The 27,953-nt window shown below is 38.0% G+C and overlaps 2 protein-coding genes across 3 annotated transcripts; both read right to left on the reverse strand.

The window, feature by feature from the left end:
* Positions 1-95: 95 nt before the first annotated feature.
* Positions 96-4,715, reverse strand: LOC126632376 (NADP-dependent malic enzyme). Of its 2 annotated transcripts, none has more exons than XM_050302753.1 (19): positions 4,282-4,715; positions 3,707-3,827; positions 3,531-3,605; positions 3,251-3,402; positions 3,059-3,164; positions 2,840-2,905; positions 2,635-2,730; positions 2,437-2,508; positions 2,233-2,316; positions 2,052-2,150; positions 1,919-1,966; positions 1,785-1,838; positions 1,566-1,664; positions 1,397-1,486; positions 1,210-1,287; positions 1,012-1,086; positions 827-917; positions 611-739; positions 96-530 (listed from the first exon to the last, which is right to left on the reverse strand). In XM_050302753.1, the coding sequence occupies exons 1-19, from the start codon at positions 4,437-4,439 to the stop codon at positions 442-444; spliced, it is 1,782 nt and encodes a 593-aa protein (XP_050158710.1). In that variant the 5' UTR covers positions 4,440-4,715; the 3' UTR covers positions 96-441. The 2 variants fall into 2 exon arrangements, with proteins under 2 accessions (XP_050158710.1, XP_050158711.1); XM_050302754.1 differs by having other exon boundaries at positions 3,707-3,892; positions 4,282-4,421.
* Positions 4,716-18,165: 13,450 nt separating this feature from the next.
* Positions 18,166-20,931, reverse strand: LOC126631330 (protein FAR1-RELATED SEQUENCE 5-like). The gene is made up of 3 exons (XM_050301494.1): positions 20,881-20,931; positions 18,330-20,718; positions 18,166-18,242 (listed from the first exon to the last, which is right to left on the reverse strand). Exons 1-3 carry the CDS (start codon positions 20,929-20,931, stop codon positions 18,166-18,168), a joined length of 2,517 nt encoding a protein of 838 aa, XP_050157451.1.
* Positions 20,932-27,953: the final 7,022 nt, after the last annotated feature.

The following is a 27,953-nucleotide window of genomic DNA, read 5'->3' on the forward strand; positions in this document are numbered from 1 at the left end:
AGAAACTTTGTCGATTTTTTGTTAAACTTCATCAAATTGCAAGTATTATATGTTGGATTAGTATTTTAATCATTCTGAGCTGAGTCTGGCGTTAGTTTCTCTATCGAAAACATGTTGCATCTAGAATTGGAAACAACAGTGATGCTTCTCCTTAGAAGTGATTCTGACAATCTCAAAATCACTTCCGAACAAGTCCTATGTCAAGTCATCAAATGGTAAGAGGCGTTTACAATCGATTTTGGCTCCATTTTATGGCAGAAAAATAAATATAATCTTCCTAAATTGGAAGAAAAAATAACCAAAACTTGGCAAGTTCTAGTGGAAATAAAGCTAGGAACAAAAGTGCCCTCCTACCAACAAAACAACCAAATGAATTCAAATTACTAGTGGTAAAAAAACATGGTGGATCGTAGAAGTTGCAGACCACGAAACAGGCGGAATTCAACGGTAACTTCTGTAGCGCGGGCTGTACATGCAGCTCTCTGCATACTTCACGAGATCTTTTGGTCGAGGAAGATTAGAAGCCAGACCTGAAACCAAATCGAAAACACGAACTTTAGTAAGATGTGTTAGAGTACAGTACTTGTTACGAACGCAGAAAGAAACTTACCGAGTTCATAGACCTTAGCAGCGACCTTAGCTGCAATGTTGGCTGATATCTTTCTGATGTTGGTAAATGGCGGGTAGATCATTCCTTTGGCGTAGTGTTCCTCGGAAACTTGCGTAGCCAGAGCTTCAGCTGTCACGAAATCAAATGATTTAGAGGATTTTCGCAGATAACAAAGAGAATCGGTGTTCATTTGAAGGTTATCGTTTGTGTACTTACAGGCTGCCAAAAGCATGTCATCGTGTACACGAATGGCACCAGCCATGATCAATCCCAAGCCAAAACCGGGGAATATGTACGCGTTGTTGGCCTGAATAATGTGGTTAGGCGAAAGCAAGATCCTAGTGTCTTCAAATGAAGAGAGGTATTCATAACAAGAGTTGCTTGAGTTGGAAGGTACAAACCTGGCCAGGCACTAGGAGTTTGTTCTCGTATTTGACAGGATCAAATGGACTTCCACTGCCAAAGATTGCTCGACCCTTCGTATGAGAAAAACGATGTGATTGTTAAATAGAGTTCTGCTAGTTTATCTAGCAGCGTTATAACCCCAACGAAAATTAGAGAAAAGAGGAAGAGGAAGAAAGAAAGAGCAGATTGATTACCTTTGTCCATGTGTAAGCTTCTTCTGCAGTACACTCAGCTTGCGATGTTGGGTTGGAAAGAGCAAGGATAAGTGGTTTCTGCAGTGGCCAAACACCTGATCAATGTCACTTATGTTGATCATTGTATATGTGTGTGTGTGTGTGTGTGTGTGAGAGAGAGAGAGAGAGAGAGAGAGAGAGAGCGAACCTCATTCAAGGACGCCATGGTCTCAACGACCTCCTTCGTGAACTGTTTTCCCACACCAGATGTTCCTATCAGCACTGTTGGCTTGATTGCCTGATGAAATAGGGATGTGTAAGATAACAGGAGGAGATATTGTTGAAAGACATTGTTATGTTCAAGTATAATTTCACACCTTCACGGCATCTACAAGTTCCTTTATTGGTTCATGATCATGAGCCCAGGGCTGCTTAAAGTGTTGAAGTGATCCTAGGCGAGATTTAACAATCAGTCCCTGTAAAGAATGTAATGCCTCTATTATATCGAAATACAAAGTAAAAGAAACTGGAAAAGAGGAAGATAAACTGATCAAATGCATATGTCGAAGGGAAGAATTTGATCAGATTTTAAGTACCCTAGAATCCACAAGCCAAATCTTCTTGCGAGCTTTTTCCAATGGAGCGCCGGTCTGCCAAGATGAAAACACATCGTTAATCACAAATGCTTAGCTGAAGAAAGCATTTACGGGGGAGGTAAGCAAGTTTATACCTTTTTTGATATCTCAAGAGCTATAAGCTCTGCTATTCCGGTTCCAGCCTTCAGTAGCCAAGAAGCAAAGTCAAAAACATCCAAAAACCAGTGCATTTATGAATATACAGACTGAATAGTTTTCAAGCCTCACCTCTCCAGCACCCAGAAATAAGAAAGTATGGTCAGCTAATGTTCCACCAAGTAATTTCAAGGAAGCTATGAGCCCTGCTAAGACCACAGATGCCGTTCCCTGAACCAATTTGAAAGAAAATAGTTGTAAACATCCCGGGAAGCAAGATTGCTAGCTGTGAAACGAAAGTATAATATGTTACCTGAATGTCATCATTGAAGACAAGGTGAGTCTTGCTGTATTTAGCCAGCAGTTCAAATGCATTGTGGTTTGCAAAATCTTCGAACTAAAGAAGGAACAAGAAAGAAATAGCAAACGATAATCTGGTTATTCAGAGGACGATGAAACCACGTGGACAGAAGAGTTTCATAAACATAATTACATGAAGGATAGGAAAGACTTCTACCTGAACTAGGACTTTCTCCCCATAATTCTGCTTAACTGCAGTCATGAATTCTTCGAGAAGCTCCGCATATTCCTAAATCACAAAGGTAAAAGACCACCTCAATTTTACAGAAACCATATATTTCACATAGTTAAAACTTCTTAAAACGACGGTGACTTATAAAGTAAAACACAAGACCAATGTGAAAAAATATTGAACCTGTCCAGTTGCTCTCCTTTGCTTAATCCCAATGTAAAACTCATCATTCAGCAACTTCTCGTTGTTTGTTCCAACATCGATGGTTATAGGCAAGCACTGTAAACAAAAACACAGATTGTAAAATTTCTGAATGTACAGGCAAAATTTTCTGTTGCTCTTGTTGTTGAACTCAAAGAAAGGGGGCAACAGTTGGGGAAATGCTTACCGCTGAAGGAGGAACTCCTCCGAGTGCAGTATACAAAGAGAGCTTTCCAACAGGAATCCCCATGCCCTGAAAATTTCGGAACATTCATGTTAATTAAGGTGACAATGATTCAACCAAAGACAAAGGCAACAATTCCAAATGAAATATGTAATGGATTTAAACGAAACAGTTCAATACTGTATATGTACATAACAACTGAGTAGAATCTGCAACAAATACCTGGCAGCCAAGATCACCTAGCCCCAAAATACGCTCCCCATCAGTCACGACAATAACTTGAATACCCCTGTCCGGCCAGTTCTTTAGTACTTCAAGGATCTTTCCCCTGAAAAGTTCGCCAATCAATATATGTTTGATAGATATTCAACTAAACATGTGAGATTTAGTAAAAACGTTATCAGATAGCCGTACTTCTCTTTCAAACTGATGTAAAGACCCTGAGGATGCCTGAAAATGCTCCCATATTTTTGGCAAGCCTCACCAACTGTTGGCGTGTACACAACAGGAAGCAGTTCCTCAACATTGTCAATCAAAAGCTTATAAAACAGCCCTTCATTTCTCTCCTGCACAATAAAACAAGAACGCCACCAGAAAAGAAGCAAAAATTAGTGACGACGACCCTGTTTGATAACAACTGTGATTCACAATGATCTCAAGCACTGATATAGAGCCTGTTCAAGCAGACAATTACCTGAAGATCCATCATGGCAATGTACCTATGCAACGGAACTTCATATTGGCGAAGATTCTGCATCAACTTCTTCTCCTGGGTCATTATGGCACAAAGTTTAGCCGAAATTTGAACAACAAAATGAATCACTGAAAATGAAACGGAAGCACGAAAATGAACTTTGAGGTATTTGCAACCTGAAGCTCCTGGGTTAGGACGGTTGGAGGCAGAAGGCCGCGCAAGTAATGTGCATCCCTCTCCTTCTCGGTGAAGGCAAGACCTTTGTTGTAGTGTGGATCACGCAGCAATGTGTAACCACTGCAACACGTTTACATTGCAGAAGATGCTTTAAAAAACAAACCAAATTCTGCATATTTAAGTTTCTGCGAGATTATTCATTAACAAGAAACATGGTTTTCAGCAGGTGTGGTAGAAAAAGAGAAAAGAAGCCTAAGGCTTAGTAAAACCGTAAATATACACTTGAAAAACATGATTTCCGACCCTAAAAACTAAAAATGAAATAGTTATCAAACGAAACTAGAATAACGTAATATTAAAATATCTTGAATAACCAAACATGAAAAATTGAGAATGTGGATAATTTTCTCACTAAAATGAGCATCAACAAACACAAATTTCAAGGGAAAAATAGGAAAATTTAAAGAAAACTAAAATAAATTTAAAACTTGCATAAAAGGACAATAATAAGAGTTATAAACTCAGTTGCAGACAAAAATTCGTAACAAGGAAAAAGAAGCTCTGTGTGTGTTACCTGGCAACAGAGGCAGTCCATGGTGTGAGAACCTGATCCTCGGTGGCACAATCCTCACCGTACACGTCCACAATACCTCCACCAAAGCCAGCCTTACTTTCAACATCCACCACTGAGTGGCCACCACCGTTGCTTATCTCCTCCACTACGCTCCCCATCAAAGCTCCGACCTTTTTTCGATCTCCAAATCCAAAACCCACCACTATTCTCCTCTGCAAATCACAATGCAGTCCTCCAATGAAACCCAGAAAACAAAAACAACCCAGAAACGAAAACAGGCAAAAGCTGCAAACTTTTTTGTGTTTTGCAAAACAAGAAACCTCCCACGTTTTATAGGGGAATAAAAGGTGGGATTTCGGTTTGAACAAGACTTCCCTGCTGAAATGTTCAGCATGGGAAGTTAATTCCTTTGGGTTTTACTTTCCTTCCTTTTTGGGATTACAGAGGGTTTTAAAAACAAGGTAGGTTTCATTGTCAAAGAGAACAGAACTACCCACGTGTGCTACATTATTCAACTAAAACATGAAAACAAATTAAAAAATTAAAAAATACAACATATTTTTGATAATTTTTTAAGGGGTGTGCATCCCAGAACATTATGTCTCCTTCTCCACAGACTTCTTTGGCAGAGAAAAATGAATTGATTTCTTCCTAATCAATCCTTTTTCTGATAAAAAAAATATATAACACGACAAAGAGTATAACTTGAAACAACGCCTAAAATTCATTCATTGCTCAATGCTCTTTAGACAATGATGTAATGATTTATTTTGGTAACACGTTCTTTACTACCACTGTTTTTTTTATATAATGATACAGTCCACTTTAATTAAACACTACACAAGTAGATATTACACAGTAACACAACACCTACAAAATACTTAATAAATCATCAACCAAAAATGCCCCGATCACTATCGACAACATGATTTTTTAAGTCATGTTTGTTTGATAGGTAATTTGATCAACTACTAATTAAGGGTTTTGTTATGCGCTCGTTGGTGACTTTCATTCGTTGATGTGAACTACAATTCCACAATCTCAATGAACAAGAGTCACTTTTATGCATAACTTGTTTGTCACGAGCACTCATTCAATTATTAATTCCCAATATACATTATTATTCATTTTGATTGTGCTTCCAAAAGCAAAAATGCATTATTTTGATTGATATTTTCCATTTCATTCCACATACTATCAATTCTGCATCTTCAATGTTGTTGGAACCGAACGATATCCCACCAACCTTTTGGCTTTCACATGGCCTTTAATATGACCTAACCACTTAATTAGACGTGAGATGATGTTTCTTAAAAACTCATATGTTACATGTGCTAAGAAGATATTTGCCACGATCAATTGAGCCTGAATGCGTGAAAGTTTTCTAACTACAAATGCATATGTTTTTCATATAAAGTTTGCAACTTACATACATCAACGGTAAAAAAAATTGCTCATGCGTGCGACTATTACTGTCACTTTCTTCATTCCCCAGCCTGCCCTACCACTCTACCAACATGCTCATCGCTTTATCTTTCATAATTTTTTTTTTTTGGTGAAGTTTATCTTTCATAATTTGATTTGATCACCACATGCCATTATATTCTCCGCGTAATATCTACTTTTTTCTACCTTTTTCATTCCGTAAATTTTTCATTTTCAAACAAGGTCTAGAATCATTCAACCAAAAGGAAAAAACAATACTTATCGAAATTGACCAATTCTTGGTAGTAGTTACTTTATTCCTCTTTAAAAGAAAGGGAAAAATACTTTTGTGCCGTTATTTGTGGGTATACTAGAAAAGAATCTCTCGTATTTATACGAAGAGTTTTTTATGTGTATCGAGAACACTCATCATCATGTATTACTTCTAATTATTACGATGTAGTCATGTTAGGAAGAGTAATTTATAAACTAAATATATGCAAATTAAATGATGTGTTATCAATAAAAAATAAACATATTAATTAACATTTAAATAATAATTTAATCAAACTTCTAATCTATACATTTAGTCTTTCTAATATACCTCTTCGAAATATTGCCATAAAATAAGTACACAATATAGTTTGACGTAAAAGAACAATATCATCACGTGTCGTCGTGTCGGTCTTCTGGTTAGGTCTAAAAATCTCTGGTGCAAGTGGTGGATGTGTTATGCATGTATAATAATTGGCAATAGCGTTCTGACTTCCTGAGGTGGTGACTGGTGAAGCTATTATCTGTGTGAAATCCACTCAACCTGTTGTGCCTATGGAGAAATATTTTATTATACGGGAACAACGTCTGGTATACCTGGAGAATATCATTTGGTACACCGAATATTATAGTACAATTAGTTGAAATTTTTTTCAAAAATTTTCAAGCAGTTGTATCCTTATACTTGATATACCAGATCGTATTTTCAACACACTGAAAATTATCTCGTGTCTTTGTATCAAAGCTCGTAATGGTGAACGATCCGCACTGTCATCTGTGGGAATTTGACCGAGACCTGTCAAACAAGTTTTCTTTTCCTACTTTTGGAGATTTTATTTTTATTTGTAGCGAATAAAATCCTAACTATTTACGTAAGTAATTTGTTTAGTTGTTTTGATTATATGTCATGCTCATGCAATTATTCACAAATCAGTTATATCATTAAATAGGAGTTAGCTTGCAAATCACATTTGAGTAATCTCATTTAACAACTTATTGTGTAGTATTTGTTTAGTGGGGTGTAAGAAAACAAGTATTTTAACATGGGGTGTGCGGACCTTTTTACTTCTTATACACCCCTTATTAATTTCTGTTTGTTGATCTTCTTCAATTCATCTGATCCGACGGCCAAAATCCAAAAAGGTGTGGAAGAAGTAAAAATGGGTGTGTGGATATTACACTCCTTTTGCATAAGGCATTGTTTGGTGTTTACGATTCATTGAAAATTGTTAACTCACTAGATTCGATAAATGTTGAATGAATAAATATATGCTACTTTGCAATATTTGTAAATGTTGAAATTAGACAATAGATTAATTATAAATTAAACAAAGTTTATCCTTCCAGTTCTACTATTTTTGTGGGAATAAGTTTTCTTTATAGCTAATCCATCTTCTACTTTATTTGGACAAAATATACAATTGAGTATTTATTTTTTTTGGTTCGGTATTTAATGAATTTAGTGATTTATTCAATTGAAGCTAATCATGGACATCAAAATATGCGTAAGCTTATATACACCGCGTGATTAATGATTATGATACGGTCTGATCCAAAATCTACTGGACTTGATGAGAACCCCAAGTTGGTACGTAAGATCACCGGCAAGCAAGCATGCATGTTTCTATCCGTATGAACATGTCGAAAATCCTTCTATTTTCAAATATGCCGACTCCCAACACATACAGATAAGACTACGACCTACTATTTTTGGGCCACTCATGACTTCATGGTAAGAAAAATTATGCTACCAATCTCAAGGGTTTGAAGCTGTTCCAAGAAGTCTTCAAGAGCCTAGACTACCCAGTCTGAAACCTTTGTACATTTGTATTTATCTTTTGACGGCACCTCATGAAAGAATGTGCACAGCTCTGTTTGTGACTCCAGAAAATTCGAGCATTGTTGTAAAACAATGGGTGTGTTTGCCCACATGTATATAGTAAAGGTTCACAAGTTAAATAGTGAACTTTTTGTTTGCTTTCATAATGTTTGCTCTATAAATAGAGCATTACAAGTGATAAAAGGAAGAAGAGAGGAAGAAGTGAGAAACCACAAGGCTCACGGCAGAGAGGGAGAAAAGAGAGAGGAGAGTTATTTTTGTAATCTTATTACTTCAGATTATAAATAAAAGCACTGCTGCTACCCCGATGACGTACTCCAGTCACACTGACTGTAGAGGAACCTTGTAAATTTTGTGTTTTGTTTATTTATTCCACTGCATACACCGTCAATTTTACAACAAGCATTGGTTTTTGAATTGTAGTCGAATTGACGGTTTAGTCCTTAAATTAAAAGTCAGTGAGTATTGGTCAATGAATTTGTTGCAATGTGAAGCAATAATCCTTTTGAATAACTCCATCAAAAGTTTCATCATTTATTTTAGTTGAAAATGGTGTTACCAACATAATTAATCATTACTTATCATTGTGGCAAGTTCAGAATCAATTTTTAATTTATAAATGCAAAATTTTAACCTTAAATTAAAAATCAATGAGTATTAGTCATTGAATTTGTTGCAATGTGAAGCAGTAATCCTTTTGAATAACTCCATCAAAAGTTTCATCATTTATTTATCCCTTTAAACCATTTATTTTAGTTGAAATCGGTGTTACCAACTTAATTAATCATTACTTATCATTGTGGCAAGTTCAGAATCAATTTTTAGTTTATAAATGCAAAATTTTAATCAAGCCAAAATTTAGAAACCAGTGCTCCATCTTACTCGTAGACTCCAACAAAATAAACTTCAAATTAATTTTGGCATCGCACCTAACACCAAACACAGGCACATGCCTGTGTGAATATGAATGGTAGCCAACGTCCTTGAATTAGTTCATACTTGCTTCCTTACTTTCATTCATCATGGCTGATGCATGTGGATGCGTGATGATTTTGTTGGACCCCCTAAAAAGAGTTGCTACCTAACATTCGAAACTGCCTACAAATTAAGCTATGTCAAGTTCAATTATTATGAATTCGTCCTCTCCTATGAGCCCCAAGTCTTGTTCAAGTCAAACGACATAGAGTTAATTTTTATTTTTTTTATTAAATTTGAAACACAGTAAATTAAAAAAATGGAACTTTAACGAAAAGCACCTAGTACTGTTTACTTTAACGAAAAACCACATTTTTACACTAAAAAGTCAATCCTGGTACTATTCACTTTACCCTTTATTTTGTCCTTATTATTAAAACTCAAAGTTTTCAAATCCTTTTCATTATTTTTCATTTAAAAAAATAATCATATTCACCGAGAGTGAAGGAAAAAAAAAACACATCCATTAAGACAATTCATGACTAATTACTACATTTATAATTTAAGACTAAAACCGTCGTTTATTGACAAAAGTGTAAGTAATTATTATGTGTAATTTTTATGTTACATGTGCGTCACTAGTCACTATTAACATGTAACCAAGTATCAACATTGTACAACAGTTAATGGTAAGAGTCCTGCTCTTTTAAGACCATCACCAATCCTTGGAGTAAAATTTAAAAATTTTAGCCCATAAAATTTAGATTTTAAATCAGAAACTGTTTTTTTACTCCAACCTTTCTGGCCTAAAATTTTAACACATACAACAACAACAACAACAAAGCCTTTTCCCACTAAGTGGGGTCGGCTATATGAATCCTAGAACGCCATTGCGCTCGGTTTTGTGTCATGTCCTCCGTTAGATCCAAGTACTCAAGTCTTTTCTTAGGGTCTCTTCCAAAGTTTTCCTAGGTCTTCCTCTACCCCTTCGGCCCTGAACCTCTGTCCCGTACTCACATTTTCGAACCGGAGCGTCAGTAGGCCTTCTTTGCACATGTCCGAACCACCGGAACCGATTTTCTCTCATATTTTCTTCAATTTTGGCTACTCCTACTTTACCTCGGATATCCTCATTCCCAATCTTATCCTTTCTCGTGTGCCTATACATCCCACGAAGCATCCTCATCTCCGCTACACCCATTTTGTGTACGTGTTGATGCTTCACCGCCCAACATTCTGTGCCATACAACATCGCTGGCCTTATTGTCGTCCTATAAAAATTTCCCTTGAGCTTCAGTGGCCTACGACGGTCACACAACACGCCGGATGCACTCTTACACTTCATCCATCCAGCTTGTATTCTATGGTTGAGATCTCCATCTAATTCTCCGTTCTTTTGCAAGATAGATCCTAGGTAGCGAAAACGGTCACTTTTTGTGATCTTCGCTAGATTGCTCCGGTCATTAGTGTGGATAAGTATATAAATGGATAGAGATAGGAAAGCAAACACAAGATGTACGTGGTTCACCCAGATTGGCTACGTCCACGGAATAGAGGAGTTCTCATTAATTGTGAAGGGTTTACACAAGTACATAGGTTTAAGCTCTCCTTTAGTGAGTACAAGTGAATGATTTAGTACAAATGACATTAGGAAATATTGTGGGAGAATGATCTCGTAACCACGAAACTTCTAAGTACCGGAGTGTGGTATCGTCTTGACTTGCCTTATCTGTCTCATAGGTAGATGTGGCATCTTCTCTGGAAGTACTCTTCCTCCATCCAGGGGTGGTATCTGTAACTGGTGGAGATGCACAAGGTAATGTATCAATTTCACTTGAAGCTTACTTGTAGTTTCAGGCTTGGTCAAGCGCGATACAAACCATGTAGTAGGAGTCCCCCAAGTCGCCGGGCTAGGGGATCTGCTGAAAGATGTGACAGACAAGGTAAGCAATCAAAGCTCCGGCTGATTGTTCACATTCTCCCTATCTTGCAGGCAGCATGAAGGATAAAGAGAAGAAAAATGAGAAGATATGATATGGGATACTTTTGCTTTTGAAGAAGTAACTTTCCACATGCTTATTCTTGAACCGGGCTGGAGGGTTTTCTGGTTTCCTCCAGAGTATAAGGCCGACTGAAGAATTTGAGGGTCAAAACAAGTCCATCAAATCTAGAGTACGTTCGACCCTGCTGATATGGGATACTTTTGCTTTTGACAGAGTAGTGGATGTATCGGCACGTGTGCTGTTACGCTTGTCTCCACATGCTTCCTTGTATCCTTCTCACTTGCCCTATCTGTTCCTCAGGCAGATGCGGTATCTTCCCTAGAAGCATAAGATGTTGAAGATGAGTACTTGAGAGCAATGTCAAGTAAGTACTCAGGTAAGGGGTTCCAGGCAGTCAGTTCCTGGCTGGAAGCTTGATTCCAAGTGCTGACTGATTGCTCTCTTTCTCCTTGTCTTGCAGGTAAGAACAAGGCCAAAGGAAAAGACAGGGAAAAAGCATGATATGGGATACTCTTGCTTTTAACCCTGATGATATGAGATATTCTTGCTCTAGTATAGCTTGTTTACAGAGGTATTATCGGGGGGAAAGAAAGCTGAATATTTCGAAAGGCTTCGTTGGGAGTGCCCTCTCAGATAAGAGAAAGGGTTGAGCATTTTTGCAGGTCTGCCTGTCCGTTAGGGATGGAGGTCGACATATATAGGAGTCTCCCTAACATCAAGTAATAATGCTATTCCTTTACCCTGCTTGGTCATAGCACGGTAGTGGGAGCTGCCAGCTTCACATGTTTTAACTCTGTCAGAGCACTTTGAAAAAAGTGGTCTGTGGTATCTGGAAAGCTGATGTTGCGTGTGAAGATTACAGACAAGCTTTATCCAAGGAGATCCAGCTCTTGAAGTTGGGAAAGTGGTGCCTCTTCGGTTTTCGAACAAGCACTCCTGTCGGGGATCTGGCTCTCGAGATTCGGAGAACGATGCCTCTTCGATTTTTGAGAAAGCAATCATGCTGGGGGTCTGGCTCTCGAGATTCGGAGAGCGGTGTCTCTTCGATTTTTGAGAAAGTAATCATGTTGGGAGTCTGGCTCTCGAGATTCGGAGGGCGGTGCCTCTTCGATTTTGGAGCAAGCAATCTTGTTGGGAGTGTTTTCTCGAATGTGAGTAAAGGTTGGGCATGTTTGCTAGTCTACCTTGCCACGAAGCACAAAGGTTGACACACAGGGACTTTCCAATTATCCAGCAGTGGTACTGTTCCTTTACCCTCTCTTCGATTTTTGAGAAAGTAATCATGTTGGGAGTCTGGCTTTCGAGATTCGGAGGGCGGTGCCTCTTCGATTTTGGAGCAAGCAATCCTGTTGGGAGTGTTTTCTCGAATGTGAGTAAAGATTGGGCATGTTTGCTAGTCTACCTTGCCACGAAGCACAGAGGTTGACACACCGGGACTTTCCAATTATCCAGCAATGGTATTGTTCCTTTACCCTTGTGGGTAATAATATGGTAGCTAGACCTTCAAAATTTATGTGTCTAAACTTTGTTAGTGTTGTTTCTTTGCAATTCTTTTACCCTTCTTGGTCAAAGCGATGTAGCGGGAGCTGCAAGCTTCACGTGTCTCAACTTTGTCAGAGAACTTTGGCAAAGTTATCTGTGGTACCCATGAGTTACTGTTGCGTGTGGGAAGTGGGTGATTGAACAGTACGATTCATGTGCTTTCTACTTCGCCAGAAATCTTCTACAGAATGCCCATAATTTCCGCAAAGCTGAGTGTGCGTGTGATAGGTGCTGACAAGGCTGGAAGAGTAGGTGCCTCTTCGATTTCTGAGATCGACCCTCGTGGTCTCTGAGCAGCCCAACTTTTGAGAAAGCAAGCCTCTTCGATTTCTGAGATCGGCCTTCGTGGTCTTTGAGCAGCCCAGCTTTTGAGAAAGCAAACGCCTCTTCAATTTCTGAGATCGACCCTCGTGGTCTCTGAGCAGACGCCTCTTCGATTTCTGAAGCTTCGTCGAGTGCAGATTTTTATAGGGGCTGACATTAAGTTCCAAAGCACACTTGAATATCCACCAGTAGAAGCTCAATTCTTGCACTTCTAAGATCTTGATTTGTCCGACCTCTTCTCTCTTCAACACTTTTGAAAATGTCTGGCCCCTCCGACCGTCGTTTTGACTTGAACCTTGTTGAAGAGGCAGCCCCGCCTTTTCCAGACAACATATGGTGCCCATCCTTCGTCTCCCCTACTGGTCCTCTTACCGTTGGGGATTCCGTGATGAAGAATGATATGACCGCTGCGGTAGTGGCCAGGAACCTTCTCACTCCTAAAGATAACAGACTACTTTCCAAACGGTCTGATGAGTTGGCTGTTAAGGATTCTCTGGCTCTCAATGTTCAGTGTGCAGGTTCTGTGTCTAATATGGCCCAACGCCTATTTGCTCGAACCCGCCAAGTTGAATCATTGGCGGCTGAAGTGATGAGTCTCAAACAGGAGATTAGAGGGCTCAAGCATGAGAATAAACAGTTGCACCGGCTCGCACATGACTATGCTACAAACATGAAGAGGAAGCTTGACCAGATGAAGGAATCTGATGGTCAGGTTTTACTTGATCATCAGAGATTTGTGGGTTTGTTCCAAAGGCATTTATTGCCTTCGTCTTCTGGGGCTGTACCGCGTAATGAAGCTCCAAATGATCAACCTCTGATGCCTCCTCCTTCTAGGGTTTTGTCCAGTACTGAGGCTCCGAATGATCCCCCTCTGATGTCTTCTCTTTCTGGGGCTCTACCGACTGCTGAGACTTCTCCTAAGCAACCTTTGTGAAGGCTCCCTCTTGTTTGTTTATTTTGACTCAAGTATATGTACATGTTTGTAACTTATCGGGGATATCAATAAATAAGCTTTCCTTCATTTCAACGTATTATGTTAAATACACCAAAGCCTTCTTCGCTAAGTTCTTTGAATTTTCTTTTGTTGAAGCTTGTATGTTGAAGCTTTGTGAGTGGAGCATGTAGGTTGAGGTAGTGTTCCCTTAATTTCCCAAGTGAGGAAAACTTCTCGGTTGGAAACTTGGAAAATCCAAGTCACTGAGTGGGATCGGCTATATGAATCTTAGAACGCCATTGTGTTCTGTCCTGTGTCATGTCCTCTGTTAGATCCAAGTACTCTAAGTCTTTTCTTAGGGTCTCTTCCAAAGTTTTCCTAGGTCTTCCTTTACCCCTTCGGCCCTGAACCTCTGTCCCATAGTCGCATCTTCTAATCGGAGCGTCAGTAGGCCTTCTTTGCACATGTCCAAACCACCGTAACCGATTTTCTCTCATATTTCCTTCAATTTCGGCTACTCCTACTTTACCCCGGATATCCTCATTCCTAATCTTATCCTTTCTCGTGTGCCCACACATCCAACGAAGCATCCTCATCTCCGCTACACCCATTTTGTGTACGTGTTGATGCTTCACCGCCCAACCTTCTGTGCCATACAGCATCGCCGGCCTTATTTCCGTCCTATAAAATTTTCCCTTGAGCTTCAGTGGCATACGACGGTCACACAACACGCCGGATACACTCTTCCACTTCATCCATCCAGCTTGTATTCTATGGTTGAGATCTCCATCTAATTCTCCGTTCTTTTGCAAGATAGATCCTAGGTAACGAAAACGGTCGCTCTTTGGTATTTCTTGATCTCCGATCCTCACCCCTAACTCGTTTTGGCCTCCATTTGCACTGAACTTGTACTCCATATATTCTGTCTTTGATCGGCTTAGGCGAAGACCTTTAGATTCCAACACTTTTCTCCAAAGGTTAAGCTTTGCATTTACCCCTTCCTGAGTTTCATCTATCAACACTATATCGTCTGCGAAAAGTATACACCAAGGAATATCATCTTGAATATGTCCTGTTAACTCATCCATTACCAACGCAAAAAGGTAAGGACTTAAGGATGAGCCTTGATGTAATCCTACAGTTATGGGAAAGCTTTCGGTTTGTCCTTCATGAGTTCTTACGGCAGTCTTTGCTCCTTCATACATATCCTGTATAGCTTGGATATATGCTACCCGTACTCCTTTCTTCTCTAAAATCCTCCAAAGAATGTCTCTTGGGACCCTATCATACGTTTTTTCCAAATCTATAAAGACCATGTGTAAATCCTTTTTCCCATCTCTATATCTTTCCATCAATCTTCGTAAGAGATAGATTGCCTCTATGGTTGAGCGCCCTGGCATGAACCCGAATTGGTTGTCCGAAACCCGTATCTCTTGCCTCAATCTATGCTCAATGACTCTCTCCCAGAGCTTCATTGTATGACTCATTAGCTTAATACCCCTATAGTTCATGCAATTTTGTACATCGCCCTTATTCTTGTAGATAGGCACCAAAGTGCTCATTCGCCACTCATTTGGCATCTTCTTCGTTTTCAAAATCCTATTGAAAAGGTCAGTGAGCCATGTTATACCTGTCTCTCCCAAAACTTTCCACACTTCGATTGGTATATCGTCTGGGCCTACTGCTTTTCTATGCTTCATCTTCTTCAAAGCTACAACCACTTCTTCCTTCCGGATTCTACGATAAAAAGAGTAGTTTCTACACTCTTCTGAGTTACTCAACTCCCCTAAAGAAGCACTCCTTTCATGTCCTTCATTGAAAAGATTATGAAAATAACCTTTCCATCTGTCTTTAACCGCGTTCTCTGTAGCAAGAACCTTTCCATCCTCATCCTTGATGCACCTCACTTGGTTTAGGTCCCTTGTCTTCTTTTCCCTTGCTCTAGCTAGTTTATAGATATCCAACTCTCATTCTTTGGTATCTAGTCGCTTATACATATCGTCATAAGCCGCTAACTTAGCTTTTCTCACAGCTTTCTTCGCCTCTTGCTTCGCTTTTCTATACCTTTCACCATTTTCATTGGTCCTATCCTTGTATAAGGCTTTACAGCATTCCTTCTTAGCCTTCACCTTTGTTTGTACCTCCTCATTCCACCACCAAGATTCCTTTTGGTATGGGGCAAAACCCTTGGACTCTCCTAATACCTCTTTTGCTACTTTTCGGATACAACTAGCCATAGAATCCCACATTTGGTTAGCTTCCCCCTCTCTATCCCACACACACTGGGTGATTACTTTCTCTTTGAAAATGGCTTGTTTTTCTTCTTTTAGATTCCACCATCTAGTCCTTGGGCACTTCCAAGTCTTGTTCTTTTTTCTCACTCTTTTGATATGTACATCCATCACCAACAAGCGATGTTGATTAGCCACGCTCTCTCCTGGTATAACTTTGCAATCCTTACAAGTTATACGATCCCCTTTCCTCATTAGAAGAAAATCTATTTGTGTTTTTGACGACCCACTCTTGTAGGTGATCACATGTTCTTCTCCCTTCTTAAAGAAGGTGTTGGCTAAGAAGAGATCATATGCCATTGCAAAATCCAAGATAGCTTCCCCATCCTCGTTTCTCTCCCCAAAACCATGGCCACCATGAAAACCTCCATAGGTATTTATAGAGTTTTTGGGTGAATTTTGAGTTAAATAATTTTTTTTTAAATTATTTTAGCCATTGGATTTAAATTTGGGATGTTAGATCTTTTTTTTTACCATTGGATTTGATCATATTTGATCTCAACCGTTGGATACTATAAATTTATAAATATAAAACAAAAAAATTTAAAAAATTGAACGTGGACCATTGGATCAATCAACGGCCCATTTAAATTGTGGCCATGGATTAGAAAAAGGAGTCATTAGGCTCATTAAGAACTTCAGAGAGCCAGGGGACAAGCCCACATTGGTGGGGTTCGGTTGCTGCAAAGCAAGCACGTGCAAGGGCGTGCGTGGGTGAGGGCTGGGCATTTGGGCTTCACCTTCCGTTTTCCATTCTAACATGTGGGGCACACCACTAACCCAACCCACATTTTTGGCCGGAATTTGGTCAAATTTGAGCTTCTAACCCATAGCCCCAAATTGGCCCAAGGGTTGGAAGGAAATTGTTGGGAAAGGGGGGGGGGATATATGGTAAAATTTAGAACTTACTCCAAGGGTTTGAGTTGGTCTAAGGTCCTCATTTTGAGGACCTATGAGGACCAAATGTATATTACTCACAAGGTTATACTAATTTATATCTGAAGGCTTAAAATGTTTGACAACAAAATAAAGCAAAACAATAAAAATGTGTTTTCTAATGGTTCATTAATTTTAAGTTAGTTATATTTATTAAGTTGTCAAATATTTTAAGCATTTTAATATAAACTAATATAATCTTGTTTCCTGTTTCAAAATAATATTGTTTTTACACATTGATCATCCCCTTTCTTCCATCACCTTTCTTTGTCCATTCTTATCTCGAAGACACAAAGTGAAAAAAAAAAAAAAAAACAAAAAACAAAAAAGGGTTGTCACTTAGTATTATGGAATATTAGTATTCATCTTCATTTGTAAGTGAAATGTATTAGGTTTGATTATTGCTAAAGATGAATTTGAACCAGATTTAGCACACTTTTCATCTCATAATGTAGAAAATATCGTTTATTAAAAAAATAAAAAGAGCCCGAAAATACGAGACCTATGATATGGACAAGGGTCATAACACCCTTTTCTGGGCCGACGATTGAGTTGGGCCTGTTAAAAACATTTTTCATTGTGATCGAAATACAAATGTTACACAATGTGTGTTTTTATATAAATGATGAAAAATTTTATTTTTTTTAAATTATTAACTTTTAATATATATATATATATATATATATATATATATATATATATATATATATATGGGGGCGGATCCGTGGCACCATGTTTTTTACACAATTTTTGACACAAGTATCTAGCCATTAGATTAGTCCTCTTTTAATGGTTGAGATGATAGGTTGACAATATGGCAATTAATTTTATTTCTATTTTCCCAAAAATACATATTAAATCTAAATAAAACTTTACAATTATAATTTTCTTTCTCTCTCATCTATCTTAATAGACTTTCACCAAATTGGCATAGTCTAATAATTATCTTTGAATTCTCGCTGTCATCTAATCTTATTTTTGAAGAAAGTATTTTAATCAAATCTCATAAAATTCTATGATTTTTTTGTCGTGACTTTCACCAAATATATTGGCATAGTCTAATAATGCATTTTAATCAAATTTCTTCACGATAAAATTGGCATATAGTCTAAAAAAAATCAAATCTCATAAAATTGGCATGGTCTAATAACGATATATTTCAGAAACTCCTTCCCTATTTTCTTCATAATAGGTGAATTCTGTCAAGCTATAAAAAAAATCAAATTTCTCTCTCATAAAGCTTGACGGAAATCAAATTTGTGAAGTCTCAATAACATTAAGAAAACACAACTAATTTCAAAACATTGTTGGCATAAACTTTAACAAAATACACCCAATTTTCCAAACTATGAAAACTGCAACAATATAGCACAATTAAGTGACTAATCTATCCTACAAAATTTAAACATCATCACTCTCCAAATATTCTTGGTCATCACTCTCCACATATTCGCCCAAGTCTTCTTGTTCCTCATTCCCTAATAGATTACAAAATAAAAAAAAAAAACATAAATAGGTAACCAAATATTGAAAAATATCAATAAAAAAAAGTTAATTCGACTTACATTCATTAGTTGATTCGATCTTTCTTCTTTTCGGATTTGATGGGCAATTTCTTGTGTCGTGTCGTACTAACTTATTGCATGAACGACATTTTCTTTTCTTCTTTTGTTGAGCCAACTCAATACCACTTTTCATCCTTTTCGAACTGCTGATATTGTCCTTCTTTTTACCTGTTTGTGAGATATTAGGGTCCAAAAGTAGTAGTAGAGAGTCACCTTTTGTTGAGGAAGCAACATTTTCATCTTGACAAGAATTTTCCGCCAACCTTCTTTTCGAACTACTAATATTATCTTTCTTTCTACCTTTAGTTTGTGAGATATATGGGTCCAATAGTACCGGTACAGAAGAATCAATATTAGTACATGTGTCACCTTTTGTAGAAGAAGCAATGGTTGTATCTTGACAAGAATATTCCGACAACTTTTTGGATAGTTCATCTATAGCTTCCATGAAAATTGTGTATGCCTCATTTGAAGAAGCTGCAGTACAAGCCAACTTAGTTGCTTGATGACACATATGGCTAAGTCTCAAAGCTTCTGATTCTTCCTTACCATCATTCGTCACCAAACTTTTAAAATCCATTATCCTAAATTTGTTTGCTTCTTGCTTCCATCTTGGCAAAATAAAATGTTCAGGTATTGTATCAACATCCAAGCGGACAAATACTTTCAACAAGTGTCTGCAAAGTATTCCAACAAACTCAAAATTTTGGCATTCACACGTACCTTTGTGCGTTTGCGCATTTAGCTTCACCACAAACTCTTCTTGCTCTCCGAGTTTTGATTTCACTACGTATGCGTGATCTTCGTTGTCATGTGGCATTTCTTCAACTTTGTACCGATTGACTTTACTCCATTCATCCTTGAATTTATTGAATACATTTCTAGTATACAAACTTGCTGCATGCTGCAAAAGAAATTCTCCTTCATTGACAATGCGATACTTGTGTTCCGATTCAAAATCTTCATCACTTTGTCTTTCCATAATCTTCTTCAGTGCTTGTTCATATTTGACGACAAACTCTCTAAGATTTGTTGTTGGTGTGACAAATCCATCAAAAAAGGAATTAATACCCTCACTACGTCCAGTAGTATTCATTCCTGCAAAAAATATTCTACGATTATAAACAGGAACCCAAGAAGAACGCATCTCATATAAACTTTTTAGCCACTCATCATTCTCCAACCCATATTCTTTCATCAAGGCCTTCCACTTTACTTCAAAATCATCGATCTTATATGTCTTTCGAGTACATTTTTTCATCTCAATCTTGAACTTGGACTTCTTGAAGTACACATGTGATAACTTTTCAGCAAACTTCTTCTTGATATGCCATAGGCATAATCGATGATGAGTGTTTGGAAAAACCTTCGCAATTGCTCCTTTCATTGCCAAGTCTTGGTTAGTAATAATTGTAATCGGATGACGTCCTCCCATTGCTTCAAGCCATGTCTCAAACAACCATAAAAAGGTAACTTCTGTCTCATCTTGTAAAAGTGCACATCCAAATTGTATTGACTGCCAGTGGTGGTTTACTCCAGTGAATGGTGCAAAAGGCATGTCGTACTTGTTTGTCCTGTAGGTTGTATCAAATGTAACAACATCACCAAAATACTGATAAGCCATGCGAGACCGAGCATCCACCCAAAAGAAATTAGTTGCTCTTCCGTTTTCATCACATTGGATTGCATAAAAAAAATGAGGATTTTCAGCTTGCTTTTTCCTGAAATAAGTAAGCACTGACTGAGCATCACCTCCATCTAGTTGTCTATGTCGGACATTTCTCAAGTGGTTATAGCAATCTCTTTTGTTAAAGCCAATATGTGTGCCACCAAAAATTGAAGAAACTTTTGCAATTGGCAAATTTTCTTCATGAAATGTTTCAGTGAGAACTCTAGCAGCTTTGGGCATAACTTTATTTGACTTCATTTTCATTCTTCTTTCTGGTGTAACTGGTTTGTGGTTGTGAACGTCTTTGAACACTGAAATTTTCCATTTGTTTGACCATCTATCATGTACGATTCGCATACTTGCTTTACACCCACATTTCACTGTAGAACAATTCTTATTCATTTTCTTCATATTCTCAGTCTCACATGTTTCCCTATCTTCATTCTCTTCCAAAGTCTCATGTACTATATTTCTCGAGACATGTTTCCCTTGATGTACACAAACAAATTGTCTGCTTGTTATATCGTCTGAACGGCTTCTTGTCTCGGATGACGATCGAGTTCGAATCCAAAATCCCTTTTGTCGGCCATAATCTTGATAATAGTTTCTAGCCTCTTCCATTGTGTCAAAAAGCATCCCTACATATGGAGTTTTCAAGCCTTTTGAATTCTCATTTGGAATACATGTTTCATCATTCTCGACTTGAACCGTGTCTTGTACCTATTAACGTTTATTAATCATGCTTAATGATCAAAGTTAAAAAAATACATGATAAATATATGCTTAATGAACTACGAACATAAACGCTTATTAGAAAAAGCAACTATAAACTTTTATTAAAATAAATACTAAGGGATATTAAATTAACAATTGAGTACATACTGGAGACATGGAGGGAGAGTTTGATGCAAAATCTGCCACGCTCTCTGCCATTTTGAACGAGAATAGATTAGAAATGAATTGAGTGATGATGAAAAAGAAAAGCTTATTAGGTTTGCATAGGAAGAAGGAGAAACGTAATTAGGATTTTTGTTCTTGTTCTTCACCTATTATGAAGAAAATAGGGAAGGAGTTTCTGAAATATATCGTTATTAGACTATGCCAATTTTATGAGATTTGATTTTTTTTAAGACTATGCCAATTTTATCGTGAAGAAATTTGATTAAAATGCATTATTAGACTATGCCAATATATTTGGTGAAAGTCACGACAAAAAAATCATAGAATTTTATGAGATTTGATTAAAATACTTTCTTCAAAAATAAGATTAGATGACAGCGAGAATTCAAAGATAATTATTAGACTATGCCAATTTGGTGAAAGTCTATTAAGATAGATGAGAGAGAAAGAAAATTATAATTGTAAAGTTTTATTTAGATTTAATATGTATTTTTGGGAAAATAGAAATAAAATTAATTGCCATATTGTCAACCTATCATCTCAACCATTAAAAGAGGACTAATCTAATGGCTAGATACTTGTGTCAAAAATTGTGTAAAAAACATGGTGCCACGGATCCGCCCCCTATATATATATATTGTTGTAAATAATGGGTATGTTTGCCCACATGTGTATAGTAATGTGTATAGTAAAATATCACATGTGTATACTATATACTCATAAGCTAAATAGTAATGTTTTGTAATTTTCCATTGAAGTAGCTATATAAATAGAGCACTTCAATTGTGCAAAGATGAGTGAATGAGAAGAAGAAAGAAAAGAGAAATATATCTAATAGCAATAATATACATTACTTCCTCTGCAACAGCTTGTGTCGGTATATTACTCTGCAACTGGTTCGTTCCTTCATCGAGTAAAGGTTATCTCTCTATAAATTTTGCCTATTTATAACACGTTATCAGCACGACTCTCTAATCATTTTCTCATTTCCTTTCACCGAAAGAAAAAAAATGTTTCCTCTAAGGTTTTTACTGTTCTTCTTCTTCCTCTCCCTCAATTGTTGGGTATACCCTCGCGAAGAACTGTTTGCACCATGTTTACTTCTAGTTCTCCAAGTAACAGTCACTTATATCTTTGATTTCTTGTTTGGTGTAGATATTGACTACTAACCCACTGATTATTTATGCAATCCAAGATTGTGCGGTTCTATCGCCTATCTTGGACTGCAGATCTAATTTTACTGCAAATTTTAAGTGGAGCGGTATAATCGCCCGCTCTATCCTGCATATTTAAATTTTCCCGTTATTTAATTTTATCGCAATTTTAGGTGGTGTGAAATAATCACCCACCCTGCTTTACATATTTAATTTTATCGCAATTTTAGGTGGTGTGAAATAATCACCCACCCTGCTTTACATATGTAATTTTATTGCAATTTTAGGTGGTGCGGTATAATCGTCCACCTTGCTCTACATATTTAAATTTTCCTGCTGTTTAAGGTAGTGCGGAATAATCACCCATCCTATACTTATTTCGATGAGAATGGTGCGGTACAATTGCCCTTCTCATTAATTGTGTAAATCTCGAGCCTGAAGTTTCGAGTACTTATCATTTTGGCCTGAAGATCAAAAAAATTTGTAAGAACCAGAAGTTCTAACAATATATTTCTCCAGTACACATATTACTGCAAGTTCTTACACACCTCATTTTTCTTTCAGAAAAGAAAATGGCAAACTTGGCAAAGCTTGATTTTGCTGCCCTGGACATTACTGGAAAGAATTACCTTACATGGATACTGGATACCAAGATCCATCTGGAAGCAGCAAATCTTGGAGATACCATCAAGGAAGAAAGCAGCTCATCCTCTCAAGATCGGGCAAAGGCCATGATTTTTATTCGTCGTCATCTTGATGAGGCACTAAAGAGCGAGTACTTAACGGTTGAAGATCCGTTAGGCCTTTGGAATGCCTTGAGAAGCAGATACAATCACCAGACAACGGTGATTCTTCCAAAAGCTCGCTATGACTGGACTCACCTAAGGATCCAGGATTTCAAATCAGTGGCTGAGTACAATTCGGCGTTGTTCAGAATTACCTCTCAGATGAAACTCTGTGGGGATACTATCACTAAGGAGATGTTATTGGAAAAGACTTTCAGCACATTCCACGCCTCTAACATGGTACTGCAACAACAGTATAGAGCGCGAGGCTTCACTGAATACAACCAGCTGATATCTGTGCTCCTGGTAGCTGAACAGAACAATGAGCTTCTCATGAAAAACCATAATTCCCGACCTACTGGATCAGCACCGTTCCCAGAAGTGAATGTTGCTTCCCTTGAAAGGAATACCATATCTTTCCGTGGAAATAATTACAAACGAGGACGTGGCCACAAGCAAGGTCGGTGGAAAGGGAAAAGCAAGAACCATGGTGTCCAGTTTCACAACCAGGTTCCAAGGTATAATCCAGGCCCGAGCTTTAAAAATACCAATCGCCAGAAAGGAAAAGCTCATGTGAACACTCCTAGAAGTCATGAAGGAGGTTGCCATAGGTGTGGTGGCAACGGACATTGGGCGCGTACTTGTCGCACCCCAAAGCATCTGGTGGAACTATATCAAGCCTCCTTCAAGGAGAAGGGTGTCGAGATCAATTTCCTTGACCAGGCTAAACCAATGGAAACCCCTGATCCAGTGACCAATTTATCAGGACAGTTAAACACAACCCACCTGGATGCTACAGACTTTATTAATGAAAGAGGGAATGAAGTTTATGGGTCCGATTGAATTATTTATGTTTAATGTACTCATGTTATTTGTACCTGTGGTTTAATGCTCGCATTTTCAATTCAATAAAAGTAGTATTCCAGTATGAATAAACTGCTTTTTCTTTACTCAGAGATCATGGATAAAAATTATGGTTATTCTCAAAACAAGATCAATGGCGGAGACTTTTGTCTTGCAGATAGCGCAACCACGCATTCAATACTTCGAGATCGAAAGTATTTCTCGAATTTGGTACTTGCAAAAGTAAAGGTAACAACAATATCAGGACCATCAGGTGTAATTGAAGGCTCAGGAAAAGCCCAGATTATGTTACCAAATGGAACAATATTGTCTATAAAGAATGCATTATATGCTACTCGGTCCATTCGAAATTTGTTGAGTTTTAAAGACATACGTCTAAATGGATACCACCTTGAAACGAAAAGTGTAGAAAATGTGGAATATTTATGCATTACCTCCAATGATACCCAGAAGCGTATATTGGAGAAGTTGCATGGTTTATCGAGTGGATTGTATTGTACATACATAAAGACAGTTGAGGCATATATTGTCATGAACCAGAAGTTCATTGATTCAAAGGTTTACATGCTTTGGCATGACCGTCTAGGTCATCCAGGATCTACCATGATGCGTAGAATCATTACCAACTTTAATGGACATCCATTACTGAACACACACATTAATGTCTCGAATGATAATCCTTGCAAGGCTTGTTCCCAAGGAAAGTTGGTAATTAGACCATCACAACTAAAGGTTGATGATGAATCCCCATCATTTTTGCAAAGAATTCAAGGGGATATTTGTGGACCTATTCAACCACCTTGTGGACCATTTCGATATTTTATGGTTTTGGTTGATGCATCTACCCGATGGTCACATGTTTGCCTATTGTCTACTCGAAATGTAGCTTTTGCGAGACTTCTTGCTCAGATAATTAAGTTGCGAGTACAGTTCCCAGATCATCCCATTAAGTCCATTCGACTTGATAACGCTGGTGAATTTACGTCTCAAACCTTTGATGATTACTGTATGGCACTGGGCATTAATGTTGAACACCCTGTTCCTCATGTCCATACTCAAAATGGTTTAGCAGAGGCATTTATCAAGCGGCTTCAATTAATAGCCCGCACTCTGCTCATGAAAACGAAATTGCCAGTTTCTACATGGGGACATGCCATATTACATGCTGCATCATTGGTTAGATTGAGACCCATAGCCAACCACCAATACTCATCAATACAACTCGTGTTTGGACATCAGCCAAATATTTCACATTTACGAGTTTTTGGTTGTGCTGCTTACGTGCCTATTGCACCACCACAACGAACTAAAATGGGACCTCAGCGTAGATTGGGAATTTATGTGGGTTTTGATTCATCATCTATCATTAGATATTTGGAACCTTTGACTGGTGATGTGTTTACAGCTCGTTTTGCTGATTGTCATTTTGATGAGACAATTTTCCCGTCGTTAGGGGGAGAAAAGACCGTTCCAGAAGAACGACAAGAGCTAACATGGGTTGTTCCCACCTTATCTCATTTTGATCCAAGAAGCACTCAATGTGAAAACGAAGTGAAAAGAATCGTTCATCTTCAAGGTATTGCTAATCAAATGCCAAATGCATTTAATGATGCTTCGAAAGTGACACAGTCATATATACCGGCTGCAAACGCACCTGCAAGAATTGATGTCCCTGTTGGACAAAATAAAGTGGCAGCGAATGATTCATCCAGTGCACGCCTGAAGCGTGGTAGACCCCCAGGTTCAAAAGATTCAGCCCCTCGAAAGAGAAAGATGAGGGCCCAATTGAACCCAAATGATATCATTCAAGAAAAGGAATTGAATGATAAATCCACAATTCGTGACTCTGTACTTCCAGAAAAAGAAAATGTCCTTGATGAGACACATGTCCCTGAAGAGACAGAAGTACATGAAAGCAAAGAAATATCCATAAATTATGCATGTACTAATGAATTGTGGGATCGAAATGAAATAATCATCGATGACATGTTTGCATTTGCAATAGCCACTGAAATTATATTTAGTGATGATATTGAGCCCCGCTCTGTTGATGAATGCAAACAGAGACAAGATTGGCCTAAGTGGAAAGATGCAATCCAGGCAGAATTAAAATCCTTGGAAAGACGAAGTGTTTTTGGACCAGTAGTCCAAACCCCGCCTGGTGTGAACCCCGTAGGTTATAAATGGGTATTCACAAGGAAACGCAACGAGAAAAACGAGATTGCAAGATATAAAGCACGACTCGTTGCACAAGGTTTTTCACAAAGACCTGGAGTTGATTATGAAGAGACATACTCTCCTGTAATGGACGCAATTACGTTTCGTTACTTAATAAGTTTGGTGATTTCAGAAAAACTTGACATGCGACTTATGGATGTCATCACCGCGTATCTATATGGAGAATTAGATACTGACATATATATGAAAGTCCCAGAAGGACTTAAGTTGCCTGAAGCAACTAACAAACCACGGGGTATGTTCTCAATCAAATTAAGGCGATCACTATATGGGCTGAAACAATCTGGGCGAATGTGGTATAATCGTCTTAGTGAGTATTTGATTAAAGAAGGATATGCCAACAATGTCATCTGCCCTTGTGTGTTCATTAAGAAATCAAATACTGGATTTGCTATAGTGGCAGTATATGTCGATGATATGAACCTAGTTGGAACCCCTGAAGAGCTTAACAAAACTGCTGAATATCTGAAAAGCGAATTTGAAATGAAAGACCTTGGGAAAACCAAATATTGTCTAGGCCTGCAGATCGAGCATTGTGTTAGTGGAATTTTGGTCCATCAATCAGCTTACATTGAAAAAATACTGAAGCGATTTGGCATGGACAAGGCTTATCCACTTAGCACCCCAATGGTCGTTCGTTCTTTGGACATTAAGAAAGATCCATTTCGTCCAAAAGAAGATGATGAACTGGTCCTTGGTCCAGAAGTACCATATTTGAGCGCAATAGGTGCTTTATTGTATTTAGCACAATGTACTAGACCAGATATAGCTTTTTCAGTTAACTTGTTAGCCAGGTACAACTCTGCTCCAACAATTCGTCATTGGAAGGGAGTCAAAGATGTTCTACGATACCTTCGTGGGACAACAGATATGGGTCTCTTCTACTCAGACAAGCCCACAAATGAACAAATCCTTGTTGGATATGCAGATGCTGGTTTTCTCTCTGATCCGCATAAAGCCCGCTCACAAAATGGATATGTGTTCACTAATGGAGATACTGCAATTTCATGGCGATCAACAAAGCAAACGCTAGTTGCAACATCTTCCAATCATTCGGAAATAATTGCTTTACATGAAGCAAGTCGTGAATGTTCTTGGTTAAGATCAATGATCCATCACATCCGGAATTCATGTGGTCTACCTTCAAAGACAGACACTCCAACTGTCATCCATGAAGATAATGCAGCCTGTGTCGCCCAGATGAAGGAAGGATTTATCAAAGGTGATAAGACTAAACACATATCTCCAAGATTTTTCAGCGCACATGAGCTTCAGAAGGCTAAAGTTATTGAAGTCAGACAAATCCGTTCCAATGAAAATTTAGCAGACTTGTTTACCAAATCTCTACCAAAGTGCACATTTCAGAAGTTGGTACAGAGAATCGGATTACGTCGGCTTACAGATTTGAAGAATGCGGAATCAGGGGGAGATACAATTCAGGGGGAGCATCCATGATACATGCATGTTGTACTCTTTTTCCTTCGCTTAGGATTTTTCCCACTGGGTTTTTCCTATCAAGGTTTTAACGAGGCAACCTAAGCATGTTCAACACCATCCGGGTAAAGTTGTACTCTTTTTCCTTCGCTATGGTTTTTTCCCACAGGGTTTTTCCAAGCAAGGTTTTAATGAGGCAACTGATGTTGATATGTGGGCATCCAAGGGGGAGTGTTGTAAATAATGGGTATGTTTGCCCACATGTGTATAGTAATGTGTATAGTAAAGTATCACATGTGTATACTATATACTCATAAGCTAAATGGTAATGTTTTGTAATTTTCCATTGAAGTAGCTCTATAAATAGAGCACTTCAATTGTGCAAAGATGAGTGAATGAGAAGAAGAAAGAAAAGAGAAATGTATCTAATAGCAATAATATACATTACTTCCTCTGCAACAGCTTGTGTCGGTATATTACTCTGCAACTGGTTCGTTCCTTCACCGAGTAAAGGTTATCTCTCTATAAATTTTGCCTATTTATAACATATATCTCATTATTAGCCAAAGCTTCTGAGGTG

This window comes from Malus sylvestris, chromosome 8 (assembly GCF_916048215.2).
Source record: "Malus sylvestris chromosome 8, drMalSylv7.2, whole genome shotgun sequence".
Taxonomy (NCBI): Eukaryota; Viridiplantae; Streptophyta; class Magnoliopsida; order Rosales; family Rosaceae; genus Malus; species Malus sylvestris.